The sequence below is a fragment of the Anolis sagrei genome, chromosome 2 (genome assembly GCF_037176765.1).
Source record: "Anolis sagrei isolate rAnoSag1 chromosome 2, rAnoSag1.mat, whole genome shotgun sequence".
Classification (NCBI taxonomy): Eukaryota; Metazoa; Chordata; class Lepidosauria; order Squamata; family Dactyloidae; genus Anolis; species Anolis sagrei.
Window position 1 is genome coordinate 7300242 of NC_090022.1, and position 14937 is coordinate 7315178.

At 46.1% G+C, this 14937-nt stretch overlaps 1 protein-coding gene across 1 annotated transcript; it reads left to right on the plus strand.

Annotated features, from left to right (window-relative positions):
* Window positions 1–490: 490 nt before the first annotated feature.
* On the plus strand, window positions 491–11933 carry LOC132765328 (zinc finger and SCAN domain-containing protein 30-like). Its single transcript, XM_067465355.1, has 5 exons — window positions 491–601; window positions 4277–4816; window positions 5565–5644; window positions 7127–7247; window positions 9899–11933. Exons 2-5 carry the CDS (start codon window positions 4297–4299, stop codon window positions 10780–10782), a joined length of 1605 nt encoding a protein of 534 aa, XP_067321456.1. The 5' UTR covers window positions 491–601; window positions 4277–4296; the 3' UTR covers window positions 10783–11933.
* The last annotated feature ends 3004 nt before the right edge of the window (window positions 11934–14937 follow it).

A 14937-nucleotide genomic window follows, 5' to 3' on the forward strand; every position in this document is an offset into this window, starting at 1 on the left:
TCTATTCGGGACGTAACAAGAGCGTGGACCACTGTGGCCAGATCTCGTCTGTTTGAGGCAAGTGTGAATGTTGCAATTAGCAAGTTTGATTAGCACTGAGTAGCCTTGGAGTTATTTCCTGACTTGTAATAATAATAATAATAATAAAACTTTATTTATACCCCGCCATCATCTCTCCCAACGGGGACTCGGAGCCGCTTACATGGGGCCAAGCCTGAACAACAAAAATACAAATTGCAATCAAATAAACAACATAACAAATTTAGCAATTAAAAATTCTGCAAAAAAGAAAAAAAGAGAGGCCATCTGTCAGGAGTGTTTTGATCGTGTTTTCCTATATGCAAGAAGAGGTTTGGGCTAGATGTTGGCCCTTGTTGTCTCTTCCAACTCTGATACTTAAAGAACCCAAAGAGTTAAATTTCCAGGGAGGGAGGGGGGAGGAGGGGTGGGCGTGGAAAGGGGCGTGTTTTGCAAGGGAGAGGCCCCGCCCACCACAACAGAAGCAGCCCGGAAGAGACGCTGCAACAACAAAGGACTGGAGAGCTGGGAAAGCCAAGCCTGGCTTCCTTCCTATTCCCCCCTCTCTCTTAGCAGCAAATGGGTGAGTCCTCCTCCTGGTGGGCTTACTGGGGGCGAACCATTTATGACTGAGAGGGGGGTTTGAAGGGGAAAGGGAGATTCCACCCTTCTTGCCCATTCATTCCTCTTGGAGGCAGGGAGGGAGAGAGGAAATGCTTTGCAGAGAAGGAAGAGGGACTGGAATGGGTTAGAGTAGTAGGAAGCCTGGCATGATTAAAAGCAGTTGGAACAGGCCACAAGGGACATCTAGTCTAACCCCCTTCTTCCATGCAGGGACACAATCAAAGCACCCCCAACAGATGGCCATCCAGTGTCTGTTTACAAGCAGTATATGTCACTGTTGCAAGGCTCTCACTGTCAGGAAGATCTTGAATGCAGCCATGGGGCATTCATGTTTGTATAGACTGCAGCATTTGGGAGGCTCAGTATAGCTTCTGCAAATAGGATGTATGTACAGAGATATATCTCTGATCTTTCCTCCATCTGTGGCTCCCTTTCTCCCCACTTTATATCTACAGCCTTCCTAGAAGGTCACTGTGCCACCGGGTTTAACTACCACTTACACTTTGGAGAGTGAAGAGAGTGCTGCCTGGAATACATGAACCAACCAAAGATAACCTGGGCCGGGTCTACACTGCCTTATATCCCAGATTATCTGGCTGTGTAGACTCCTATAATCCAGTTCAGAACAGATAACTTGGGATCAGATCCTGGGATATAGGGCAGAGGAGAAGGGGTCCAGGTGAGATTCTCAGTTCCAATAGAGACTGGGCTCTGGACCTGTCAAATCCCAACATTGAACCAGATCAGGTCTCAAAATACACCCACGCATCACACAAACGAGACTCCCGTGATTCCTCCTTTCAAAATAATCCGATATAATATCTCCTGGCTATTTCCAGGCAGCGCTCTCTTCACTCTCCAAAGTGAAAGTGGCAGTTAAAACCAGTGGTGCAGTGGGTTAAACCCCAGTGCCGGCAGGACTGAAGACCAACAGGTGGCAGGTTAGAATCCGGGGAGAGCGCGGATGAGCTCCCTCTATCAGCTCAGGTGAGATTCTCAGTTCCAATAGAGACTGGGCTCTGGACCTGTCAAATCCCAACATTGAACCAGATCAGGTCTCAAAATATACCCACGCATCACACAAACGAGACTCCCCTGATTCCTCCTTTCAAAATAATCCAGTCTAATATCTCCTGGCTATTTCCAGGCAGCACTCTCTTCACTCTCCAAAGTGAAAGTGGCAGTTAAACCGGTGGCACAGTGGGTTATACCCCAGTGCCAGCAGGACTGAAGACCAACAGGTGGCAGGTTAGAATCCGGGGAGAGCGCAGATGAGCTCCCTCTATCAGCTCAGGTGAGATTCTCAGTTCCAATAGAGACTGGGCTCTGGACCTGTCAAATCCCAACATTGAACCGGATCAGGTCTCAAAATACACCCACGCATCACACAAACGAGACTCCCCTGATTCCTCCTTTCAAAATAATCAAATCTAATATCTCCTGGCTATTTCCAGGCAGCACTCTCTTCACTCTCCAAAGTGAAATTGGTAGTTAAAACCGGTGGCGCAGTGGGTTAAACCCCAGTGCCAGCAGGACTGAAGACCGACAGGTCGCAAGTTCGAATCTGGGGAGAGCGCGGATGAGCTCCCTCTATCAGCTCAGGTGAGATTCTCAGTTCCAATAGAGACTGGGCGCTGTCAAATCCCAACATTGAACCAGATCAGGTCTCAAAATATACCCACGCATCACACAAACGAGACTCCCCTGATTCCTCCTTTCAAAATAATCCAATATAATATCTCCTGGCTATTTCCAGGCAGCACTCTCTTCACTCTCCAAAGTGAAAGTAGCAGTTAAAACCAGTGGTGCAGTGGCAGGACTGAAGACCAACAGGTGGCAGGTTAGAATCCGGGGAGAGCGCGGATGAGCTCCCTCTATCAGCTCCAGCTCCTGATGCGGGAACATGAGAGAAGCCTCCCACAAGGATGATAAAACATCCGGGCATCCCCGAGGCAACATCCTTGCAGACGGCCAATTATGCAGGACTGAAGACTGGTTCGAATCCAGGGAGAGTGCACATGAGCTCCCTCTATCAGCTCCAGCTTCTGATGCAGGGACATGAGAGAAGCCTACCACAAGGATGATAAAACATCCGGGCGTCCCCTAGTCAACATCCTTGCAGACGGCCAATTCTCTCACACCAGAAGCAACTTGCAGTTTCTCAAGTCGCTCCTGACATGACAAAAAAAATTATCCCCACTGAGGGAAGACTATTTTCACTCCTAGTTTATATTTTTTGGGTCCTGTATGTCAGGATTTAAAAAAAGAGACGCAATGATGTGGTGAGTTGACTGGAAAGACACGAGCTGGCAGCTGATTGGCTGAGCATGCTAGGGGCCAGAGTTCTGATTGGCTGCTGTCTCTGACTTGCTGCTGAGACAAATGGTTTTAACTGCCACTTTCACTTTGGAGAGTGAAGAGAGCGCTGACTGGAAACAGCCAGGAAGGAAATGGCTGTCAACTCTCTGAAGCCTGATCATTTCTAAGGCATGAAGCATAATTTAAAGACTGTTTAAAAGTACTGTTCATTCCCTCTGTTCTCTGTGTGAATTCAGAGAGACTGCTAGAATCATAGAATCAAAGAGTTGGAAGAGACCTCATGGGCCATCCAGTCCAACCCTCTGCCAAGAAGCAGGAATATTGCATTCAAATCACCCCTGACAGATGGCCATCCAGCCTCTGTTTAAAAGCTTCCAAAGAAGGAGCCTCCACCACACTCCGGGGCAGAGAGTTCCACTGCTGAACAGCTCTCACAGTCAGGAAGTTCTTCCTAGTGTTCAGATGGAATCTCCTTTCTTGTAGTTTGAAGCCATTCTTCCATTGCATCCTAGTCTTCAGAGAAGCAGAAAACAAGCTTGCTCCCTCCTCCCTGTGGCTTCCTCTCACATATTTATACATGCTGTACATATTGTTGCCCTGTTTGATCTTTTGAACTGAAGTAAAGATACTAGAGACAAAGTTGAAGTACTTTGGCCACATCATGAGGAGACAGCAAACTCTAGAGAAGACAATTATGCTGGGGAAAGTGGAAGGCAAAAGGAAGAGGGGCCGACCAAGGGCAAGGTGGATGGCATCCTTGAAGTGATTGGACTGACTTTGAAGGAGCTGGGGGTGGTGACGGCCGACAGGGAGCTCTGGCGTGGGCTGGTCCATGAGGTCACGAAGAGTCGGAGACGACTGAACGAATGAACAACAACAAAGATACTGTTACCAGTTACACAATCCCGAGTTACACTTTATTACACTGCAGGGTATATCTTGGTTCAAAAACTGTGGTATTGCTTCTGTTTATTTACATTTACCAACTCTCACACTGTAGATGTTTCAAAGATTGTCTGCTTTGTACTGGACTTTATGGCAGTGTAGACTCACATAATCCAATTCAAAGCAGATAATGTGGACGATCTGCTTTGATAATCTGGATTATATGGCAGTGTAGAAGGAACAGTAGCAGGACCATACCAAAGCAAGAAGGGTCGAAGGCGAAGGGAAACGAAAACGAAGGCGAGTGACTTCCCATCACCTTGCTTCATTAAGGGTTTAAGAGTAAACAAAGCCACCAAAATGTAGAGATCGTTCATGATTTAGAGATCTTGTCAGCTCACCTGGGTTTGATCTCCTTGTTGTTGTGTAGCCTTTGCTTCGTGACTTAAAATGAGAGGAAGACGGCCTTCAGCCCAGGTGGAAAAGGATATGGAGTCCCGATCGAAGATGGAGGAGGCAAACAAGACATGGGGCAGAAGAAGTGCTGAATTCTGGGGGAAACCAAGGGAAGACACCCTAGATGAGATGGTCCTCGGAGAAGACCTTCAGTCCCAGCGCTTGCGGTGGTTCCACTTCCAGGAGGCCGACGGGCCCCGAGAGTTGTGCAGCCAGCTCCACAAACTCTGCTGCCAGTGGCTGAAGCCAGAGAAGCACACCAAAGCCCAGATGGTGGACCTGGTCCTCCTGGAGCAGTTCCTGGCCGTCCTTCCTCCAGAGATGGAGAGCTGGGTCCGGGAATGTGGGCCGGAGACCAGTTCCCAGGCGGTGGCTTTGGCTGAAGGCTTCCTTCTGAGCCAGGAGGAGAAGCAGCAGCAGAAGCAGCAGGAGAGTGATGTCCTTCAGGCCCAGAAGGTCCCACTGGACACCAGTCAGAGGTGCCCTTCCAGGTGGATCCAACTGGAGGGCAATGGTAAGAAAAAACCTTTAGTTCTCAAGGATCCATCAAATATAAGATCTGCTGTCATGTCCTCACCAATATGCATCTATAGCAGGCATGGACCAACTTGGGCCCTCCATGTCATGACCTTATTTACTGGTTTTGTGTGAAGCTAGGAAATTAGGCCATGCCTTAGACCGGTCCTGTGTATATTTGAAATCTGGGAGAGGGTTGTCATGGAAATGGGACCAATGCAGGAGAGGGGCCGGGGTGAAGCATGAGGGAAATAAACTGTCAGTTGGAATTTTGTTGCGTTCCCTAATGCATGCTTTTGAATTACGGCCTTCCAACTTTGTTTGTGAGGTAATTTCTTCTGGATGAAATAGAAAGTGGGTTGTTGTAGGTTTTTCCGGGCTATATGGCCATGTTCTGGAGGCAATTTTTCTCCTGACATTTCGCCTGCATCTATGGCAAGCATCCTCAGAGGTAGTGAGGTCTGTTGGAAGTAGGAAAAAGGGGGTTTATATATCTGTGGAATGACCAGGGTGAGACAAAGGACTTTTGTCTGCTGGGGCTAGCTGTGGATGTTTCAGCTGATCACTTTGATTAGCATTCAATGGCTTGGAAGCGCCTGGGGGAAATCTTTTGTTGAGAGTGATTTTATGTGCCTGTTTGTTTCCCCTCTGTTGTTTTGCTGTTGTAATTTTTGAGTTTTTTTAATACTGGTAGCCAAATAGAAAGTGGTTAAACTTCCTAACATTATTTTTGTGGCATTTCACAGGCGTTGATTCAATGCTGGGAGAGCAAGATAGCTTATCTCTTTGTGTCGCAGGAGAAATGGCATCACCACAACAGTTTCAGGTAAAAAGATGGAAGTCGAAATGAACTGGAGATCTCGATTTGTTGAATTCTCCATGAGCACGTCATGTGGGTTGAAAGCTTGGTTTGTTTGTTTTCTTCTCCTGGCCAAGTTTCCTTATAGCAAATCTCAGCATGGTGGGTTGTTGTGTGGCCATGTTCCAGAAGCATTATCTCCTGACGTTTTGCCTGCAGCTATGGCAGGCATCTTCAGAGGTTGTGAAGTCTCAGCCTTCATCTTCCAATAATAATAATAATAATAATAATAATAATAATAATAATAATAGTAATAATAATAATAATAATTGTGCTGTCGCACGCTGGGCCTGAAATAATGTCTGTTTACATAACGTGCCTTCTGTATGCCCAACGGGACGCCGGGGTGCCTCAGCTGAAGGGCCCCTTAGATTTCCCAACACAAAGTGCTATTGAGTTCAACAAAGTTCTGTATTTGGGCTTAAATCTTCAAACAAATGAATTAAATGCTTTATAACCTTGGAAAACCAGTAGCTTCCTCAATCTGCTATCAAGGGCAGGCAACTGTTGGTAAACTGTTCCTTTCTTCCTTAGGGAAATCTTCTGACCCCTCCCTGGGCAATCTTTTTTTACCTTGCTGGCGTGAGGCCCCTACTCCCGGCTCCAAGCTGTGTTATGGATAGCCCGAGTGGTCCCTTACCAGACAATGGTTGCTGTAGATCTGCCAAGCTGAAAGTTGTCCTTTAGTTTTATTCCATGAAGGCTGTAGGAACTGTCCTGTTGCCCCAGCAAAGGCTGGCTGTATTCCCCCAGCAAAAGCTGTGGAACTATTCCTTTACTCCCCCAGCAGAGCTGTGGATCCTTTCCTTTTTCCCCCAGCAGAGCTGTGAGAAGTAAAGCTTTTGTGCAGGTGGGAAAGAGAATCCCACACGTCCTGCTTTTAGGCTTCAAACTGTGAGACTGAACAACCCCCCCCCTTCCCTCCAAAACCCTGGGAAAAGGGGTGGGTCTAAAAACTCTAACGATGATTGCCAGGTTGCTGGCCCTATGATTGCAACCTGAGGGAAGCTACCTTATTGCAAAATGCATGGCTTAAATAGATTCATGCAAACAAGCAGTGCAAGAAAATGAATCAAATCTCCTGGCACTGCCGTGCCAGCACAATAATAATAATAATAATAATAATAATAATAATAATAATAATGGGTGCAGTGCCTAAAGATCTTGGCTTGCACTTAAAAACAATCAGCGTTGACAAAATTACCATATGTCAGCTGCAAAAGGCCACCCTACTCGGATCTGCATGCATTATTTGCCAATACATCACACAATCCTAAATACTTGGGAAATGTCCAATGGGTGATCTAATAAAAAAGCCAGAAAAGTGATCTTATTTGCTGTGGACTAATCTAGAGGTCCTTTTATTGTGTTGGAAGGGGTGCATATAGGATTTCGCTTCGCAATGGAAGAAGCATTATTGATCTGTGCGTCCAAAATCTCTCTTTTCAGGTGACATTTGAGGATGTGTCTGTCCATTTCAGTGAGGAGGAGTGGGCTCTCCTGGATCCAGATCAACGGACCCTGCACTGGGAGATCATGGAGGAGAACTATAAGATGGTGGCCTCTCTTGGTAAGGATCCCTCACCCTCTTGGTCAGGAAATATCAGTTAGGGATGGCCACACATTCTGCAGTCTTGCGGTGTAGTTCAGGGTCATGGGTCACCCGTGTCCAGCACTTCTGGTTTCTGACCTGGATAGGGAAGAAACTATTCTCTTGTGGGCGCTATTTCTGAAAAGCTGGTCTTCACAGAGGCACTTTATGCTTGGTTCCTCAAAGGTGGTTGCAGAAAAGGAGCTTTGGTAAGGGCTTTGGATTTTAGAAAATGGCATTCAAAATCATTTGGAGATCATAACCTTTTGGAAAAGCATGATGTTTCAGAGAAGAGCCCAAACCCTGTTTGAGTAGAATCTTCTCAAGTGGTATACAACCAAGTGCAATTATGCAAGGCAATTGTCTTCAGTTGTTAGACTGAACAACCGCTTAGGTAAACAGTAAGCCCTGAGCAAGGGCCGAGTAAATGACCTTCGAGGGCTGTATCCGGCTCTCAGGCCTTAATTTGAGGACCCTTGCCCTAAACGGTTCCGGCCCAGTTTACCTGTCTGAACACAACCCTATGAACCATCTAGGTGGGGTAGAAATATCTGGACAGGCCCTGCTCTTGGTCCCACCTCCTTTGCAGATGCGATTGGTGGGAACGAGAGACAGGGCCTTCTCAGCGGTGGCCCCTCGGCTATGGAGCGCCCTCCCTAGGGATATTAGATCGGCCCCCTCCCTCCTAACATTTCGAAAGAGAGTAAAAACCTGGCTGTTTGAGCAGGCATTTGCAGACACAGTATAACAGACTAATTGAGATCCACTAGGGTTTTGGTGAACCATAAACAGCTAGGGTTTTGGTGAACCATAATCCAGAAACATCCAAAGGACCACTCTTTGCCCACCAAAACGATTGGACAATGTGACGAAAATATAATTTTTCTCTGAGGACTTGTGTATTATGGTTTTTATTGTTGTATTGCCCTCCAAATAGGATGTTCAGCCCCACAACTCTGTGTGTTCCCTATAAACTTCCTGCTCCTATTTTATCCCATTATAGTTTGTTACTCTTTTTATCCTGAATATGTGGCCCGCCCATTGTCTTCATTACCGTGATTGTGTTTACTAGAATGTTTATTTTATGATTTTTTCCCTTTTTAATTGTTACTTTGATGATGGTGTTGCTGTTTGTTGCTTATGTTTTGATTTTATTGCTGTATTATGTTGTTCGGGCTTGGCCCCGTGTAAGCCATTCCGAGTCCCCATCGGGGAGATGGTGGCGGGGTAGAAATAAAGATTTATATTATTATTATTGTTGTTGTTTTTAATATGGTTTATGTTATACATAATTGTTTTTAACTATATTTATGTTCTTGGGGGCATTGACTGCCGACTGTAAACCGCCTCGAGTCGCCTTCGGGTTGAGAGGGACGGTATAAGTTAAATAGCCTCTGTGTATGTCTATATGTTTGTATGTCAAAAATTGGCATTGAATGTTTGCCATATATGTGTACACTGTAATCTGCCCTGAGTCCCCTGCGGGGTGAGAAGGGCGGAGTATAAATGCTGTAAATACATACATACATACATACATACATACATAAATATGGTAAATATGGTAAATAAATAAATAAATAAATATGGTACTGTATTTATATACTGCCTTTCTCAGCCTATCGGCGACTCAAGGTGGTTTCCAACAAAACAGTATACATAGTATCATAATACAATTTAAAATCAATTGAAATTACATAAATCACAACAGCAATAAAAACAACATCATTGGCGTCTCCTTATTGTCAAGCATTGTCGTCAGTTATCCGTTCCTATGTCAGTTGTTTGCATCCGTTACTCCGTGTTTGTGAACGCTTGCTCAAACAGCCACGTTTTGAGTTTCTTCTGAAACGTTAAAAGGGAGGGAGCAGATCTAATATCTCTTGGGAGGGCGTTCCATAGCCAGGGAGCCACTGCTGAAAAGGTCCTGTCACTCATCCCCGCCAAACATACCTGTGAAGAAGGCAGGGCTGAGAGCAGAGCCTCTCCGGACAGTCTCAAGGTCCTAGGTGGTTCGTAAGGGGAGATACATTCAGACAGGTAAGTTGGGCCAGAACCGTTTAGGGCTTTATAGGTTAGAACCAACACTTTGAATTGTGCCCAGTAGCGAACTGGCAGCCAGTGGAGCTGGCGCAACAAGGGGGCTGTATGCTCCAATCTGGCTGCTGTCCGTTGGACCAGTTGAAGCTTTTGGACAGTTTTCAGAGAGCGTTGCAGTAGTCTATACGGGTGGAGAGACTATTACGGGTGCAGCTGGTGCACAAGCTTCAAACTTGTATCATCTTCAGACTACAAGAGAGGAGATTCCATCTGAACATTAGGAAGAACTTCCTGACTGTGAGAGCCGTTCAGCAGTGGAACTCTCTGCCCCGGAGTGTGGTGGAGGCTCCTTCTTTGGAGGCTTTTAAACAGAGGCTGGATGGCCATCTGTCAGGGGTGCTTTGGATGCAATATTCCTGCTTCTTGGCAGGGGGTTGGACTGGATGGCCCATGAGGTCTCTTCCAACTCTATGATTCTATGATTCTATCTTGGCATTGTTGTCTCCCCTGTTTTTCACATTCTCTCACTTACACCTTTTGTGCCAATTGACTGATTCCATGCCTGCTTTCTGCTTTTTCTTTCTTCTTTCAAGCTGGTGATGGAGAGGAGAGTGAAAACGGAGGCGAGCTGTGTACAGTGTGGCTGCAAACGCTGAGATGCGACGAGGAGGAAGAGCAAAGCGTGATAGCGGAAGCAGACCTCAATGGAAGGAGCCAATGGCTCTCCGATCCCTGGGAAATCACGGTCCAAGAGATCACAGATCAAACGAGGGAGATTGAGAACTGCCTCTTCTACGAGGAAGACTTTTTCCACCAGGAATCGTACCTGAACGGCGATGCCACAAGCCACACCGAGACAGGGCCACCTAAATACCAGCAATTGGGAGATAGCTTTGGATACAGTCTACACCTTACAAACTTTGACACCTCCGATATAGTGGAGGAGCCGTATAAATGCCTGGAGTGCGGGAAAGTCTTCCATTATAGTGGAAACCTCACTAGACACAGAAGAATACACATGGTGGACAAGCCATTCAAGTGCCTCTTGTGTGGGAAAGGCTTTGCCGAAAAGAGGAACCTGATTGGGCACGAAATGAACCACAGAGGAGACAGGCCTTACAAGTGCCCGGAGTGCGGGAAGGGCTTTGGCTACAAAGCCAACCTCAAGAGACACCAGATTTTCCATCGGGAAGAGAAGTCCTACACCTGCCAGGAGTGCGGGAAATGCTTCCATCAGAAAACAGACCTCACCAGGCACGAGAAAATCCACACGGGAGAGAAGCCATTTAAGTGCCTGGAGTGCGGAAGAGCTTTTGCTCAAAAGAGGAGCCTCATAGGGCACGAAATGAACCACAGGGGAGAGAAGCCCTACAAGTGCCTGGAGTGTGGGATGAGCTTCAGCCAGAAACCACACCTCAAGAGGCACCAGACTCTTCACACACTGAAGAAAACACACGTGGACAGGAAGCTGCTCTAAGTGTTGCATGGATCCCTTCCTGCCTAGTCTTACAATTGACTGTGAGAGCTGTTCAGCAGTGGAACTCTCTGCCCCGGAGTGTGGTGGAGGCTCCTTCTTTGGAAGCTTTTAAACCGGCGTTTCTCAACCTGGGGGTCACGAGGAGGTGTCAGAGGGGTCACCAAAGACCATCAGAAAACACAGTATTTTCTGTTAGTCGTGGGGGTTCTCTGTGGGAAGTTTGGCTAAATTCTATCATTGGTGGGATTCAGAATACTCTTTGATTGTAGGTGAACTATAATTCCCAAATGTCAAGGTCTATTTTCCCCAAACTCCACCAGTGTCCACATTTGGAAATATTGAGTATCCATGCCAAGTTTGGTCCAGATCCATCAATGTTTGAGTCCACAGTGCTCTCTGGATGTAGGTGAACTACAACTCCAAAACTCAAGGTCACTACCAACCAAACCCAGTATTTTTTGTTGTTTATGGGTGTTCTGTTTGCCAAGTTTGGTTCAATTCCATCATTGGTAGAGTTCATAATGCTCTTTGTTTGTAGGTGAACTATAAATCCCAGCAACTACAACTCCCAAATGACAAACTCAGTCCCCTTCCCCACCCCACCAGTATTCAAATTTGGGTATATCTCTCATGTCTGCCAAATTTGGTCCAGTGAATGAACATACATCCTGCAAATCAGATATTTACATGACGATTCATAACAGTAGCAAAATTACAGTTAGGAAGTAGCAACAAAAATAATGTTATGGTAGGGGGTCACCACAACATGAGGAACTGGATTAAGGGGTCACGGCATTAGGACGGTTGAGAAACACTGTTTTAAACAGAAGCTGGATGGCCATCTGTCAAGGGTGCTTTGAATGCAATTTTCCTGCTTCTTGGCAGAATGGGGTTGGACTGGATGGCCCATGAGGTCTCTTCCAACTCTATGATTCTATGATTCAAGACACTTTGGGTCTTCTTTTGACAGGTTCGGCTTACGTACTGGACTTGTGGCCCCGTTGGTGCCGATAGGATGTGGCATCCGCATGAATTTCTTCGTCTAAGCCGTATATACTATGTTTGGCACATATTTAGAAATTTGCTACGTTTCTTCTATTTTACAGATTATAACGAAATAAAGGTATCTTGTGGCCTCCTGGTGTAATGGCTTTGAGCCTTGAACTTGTCCAGATCTGTAGCTTTTTGAAGTAGAAATTGCCTCACAAACAAAGTTGGAAGGCTTTAATTCAAAAGCATGCATTAGGGAATACAACAAAATTCCAACTGACAGTTTATGTCCCTCACGTCTCACCCTGGCCCCTCCCCTGCATTTTGAGCCTTGAACTTGTCCAGATCTGTAGCTTTTGGAAGTAGAAATTACCTCACAAACAAAGTTGGAAGGCTTTAATTCAAAAGCATGCATTAGCGAACGCAACAAAATTCCAATTGACAGTTTATGTCCCTCACGTCTCACCCTGGCCCCTCCCCTGCATTTTGAGCCTTGAACTTGTCCGGATCTGTAGCTTTTTGAAGTAGAAATTACCTCACAAACAAAGTTGGAAGGCTTTAATTCAAAAGCATGCATTAGGGAACACAACAAAATTCCAACTGACAGTTTATGTCCCTCATGTCTCACCCTGGCCCCTCCCCTGCATTTTGAGCCTTGACAGCAATCTGACAGCAATCTGGGAAACCAGCTTGAAATCATCTGGATAAGAATCAAGGGAACTGGGACTCAAAAAGATGTCGTTGTAGGCGTCTACTACAGACCCCCAAGCCAGGAGGAAGATCGTGATGAAGTCTTCTGCCAACAGTTGACCAAACAGGCACAGAAAAGAGATGTAGTAGTCATGGGCGATTTCAACTATCCCGATATTTGCTGGAAAACAAACTCGGCCAAGAGTACAAGGTCCAACAAATTCCTCGCTTGCCTTGCAGACAATTTCATGGTCCAGAAGGTAGAAGAGGCAACAAGGGGATTGGCTACTCTTGATCTCATCCTAACAAATGCGGAGGACCTGATCGATGCGGTCGAAGTGGTAGGATCCTTAGGGGCAAGTGACCATGTGCTCCTGCAATTTGAGGTACAAAGGAAGGCCGAAACTAAGACAAGTCAAACCCGCATTTTGGACTTTAGGAGAGCTGATTTCCAAAAAATGAAGGAAACGCTGAGCAGCATTCCGTGGACACAGATACTAAAAGACAAGGGAGCTACGGATGGATGGGAATTTCTCAAGAGTGAAATACTCAAGGCGCAATTGCAAACCGTGCCAACAAAGAGAAAAAATAGGACAAGTGCAAAGAAGCCAGAATGGATGTCCAAAGAACTTCTAACTGTGCTGAGACACAAAAGAGACATGCACAAGAAGTAGAAAAAGGGAGAAATCACCAAAGAAGAATTCAAACAAATAGCCAACACCTGTAGGGAAAAGGTCCGCAAGGCTAAAGCAAAAAACGAGCTCAGACTTGCCAGGGACATTAAAAACAATAAAAAGGGCTTCTATTCTTATGTCAGTAGAAAAAGGAAAAACAAGGAGGCGATAGGACCTCTTCGAGGAGAAGATGGGGCAATGCTGACAGGGGATAGGGAAAAGGCAGAACTACTTAATGCCTTCTTTGCCTCGGTCTTCTCACAAAAAGAGAGTCTTCAACCTCAGCAAGATGGAGTGGATGAGGGATTGGAGGACATCCAACCCCAAATTGGGAAAGAAGTCGTCCAGGAATACCTGGCCGCTCTTAATGAGTTCAAGTCCCCAGGGCCAGATCAACTACACCCCAGAGTACTGAAGGAACTAGCGGAAGTCATTTCGGAACCATTGGCAACCATCTTTGAGAGTTCTTGGAGAACGGGAGAAGTTCCAGCAGATTGGAGGAGGGCCAATGTGGTCCCAATCTTCAAGAAGGGAAAAAAGGACGACCCAAACAACTACCGTCCGGTCAGCCTCACGTCGATACCGGGCAAGATTCTGGAAAAGATTGTTAAGGAAGTGGTCTGCAAACACTTAGAAACAAATGCAGTCATCGCTAATAGTCAACATGGATTTATCAAAAACAAGTCATGCCAGACTAATCTGATCTCTTTCTTCGATAGAGCTACAAGCTGGGTAGATGCGGGGAATGCCGTGGATGTAGCGTACCTGGATTTCAGTAAGGCCTTCGACAAGGTCCCCCATGACCTTCTGGCAAGGAAACTAGTCCAATGTGGGCTAGGCAAAACTACGGTGAGGTGGATCTGTAATTGGTTAAGTGGACGAACACAGAGAGTGCTCACTAATGCTTCCTCTTCATCTTGGAAAGCAGTGACAAGTGGAGTGCCGCAGGGTTCCGTCCTGGGCCCGGTCCTGTTCAACATCTTTATTAATGACTTAGATGAAGGGCTAGAAGGCAGGATCATCAAGTTTGCAGACGACACCAAATTGGGAGGGATAGCCAATAGTCCAGAGGACAGGAGCAGAATTCAAAACGATCTTGACAGATTAGAGAGATGGGCCAAAACTAACAAAATGAAGTTCAACAGTGACAAATGCAAGATACTCCACTTTGGCAGAAAAAATGAAATGCAAAGATACAGAATGGGGGACGCCTGGCTCGAGAGCAGTACGTGTGAAAAAGATCTTGGAGTCCTCGTGGACAACAAGTTAAACATGAGCCAACAATGTGATGTGGCGGCAAAAAAAGCCAATGGGATTTTGGCCTGCATCAATAGAAGCATAGTGTCTAGATCTAAGGAAGTAATGCTACCCCTCTATTCTGCTTTGGTTAGACCACATCTGGAATATTGTGTCCAATTCTGGGCACCACAATTCAAGAGAGATGTTGACAAGCTGGAAAGTGTCCAGAGGAGGGCGACTAAAATGATCAAGGGTCTGGAGAACAAGCCCTATGAGGAGCGGCTTAGGGAACTGGGCATGTTTAGCCTGAAGAAGAGAAGGCTGAGAGGAGATATGATAGCCATGTATAAATATGTGAGAGGAAGCCACAGGGAGGAGGGAGCAAGCTTGTTTTCTGCTTCCTTGGAGACTAGGACGCGGAACAATGGCTTCAAACTACAAGAGAGGAGATTCCATCTGAACATTAGGAAGAACTTCCTGACTGTGAGAGCCGTTCAGCAGTGGAACTCTCTGCCCCGGAGTGTGGTGGAGGCTCCTTCTTTGGAAGCTTTTAAGCAGAGGC

Excerpts from the sequence above, each read along its gene's own strand:
- LOC132765328 (XM_067465355.1), top strand. The coding sequence starts at position 4,297 with ATGAGAGGAAGACGGCCTTCAGCCCAGGTGGAAAAGGATATGGAGTCC. Across the intron at positions 5,645-7,126 it reads CATCACCACAACAGTTTCAG|GTGACATTTGAGGATGTGTC; the intron begins GTAAAAAGATGG and ends CTCTCTTTTCAG. Across the intron at positions 7,248-9,898 it reads TAAGATGGTGGCCTCTCTTG|CTGGTGATGGAGAGGAGAGT; the intron begins GTAAGGATCCCT and ends TCTTCTTTCAAG.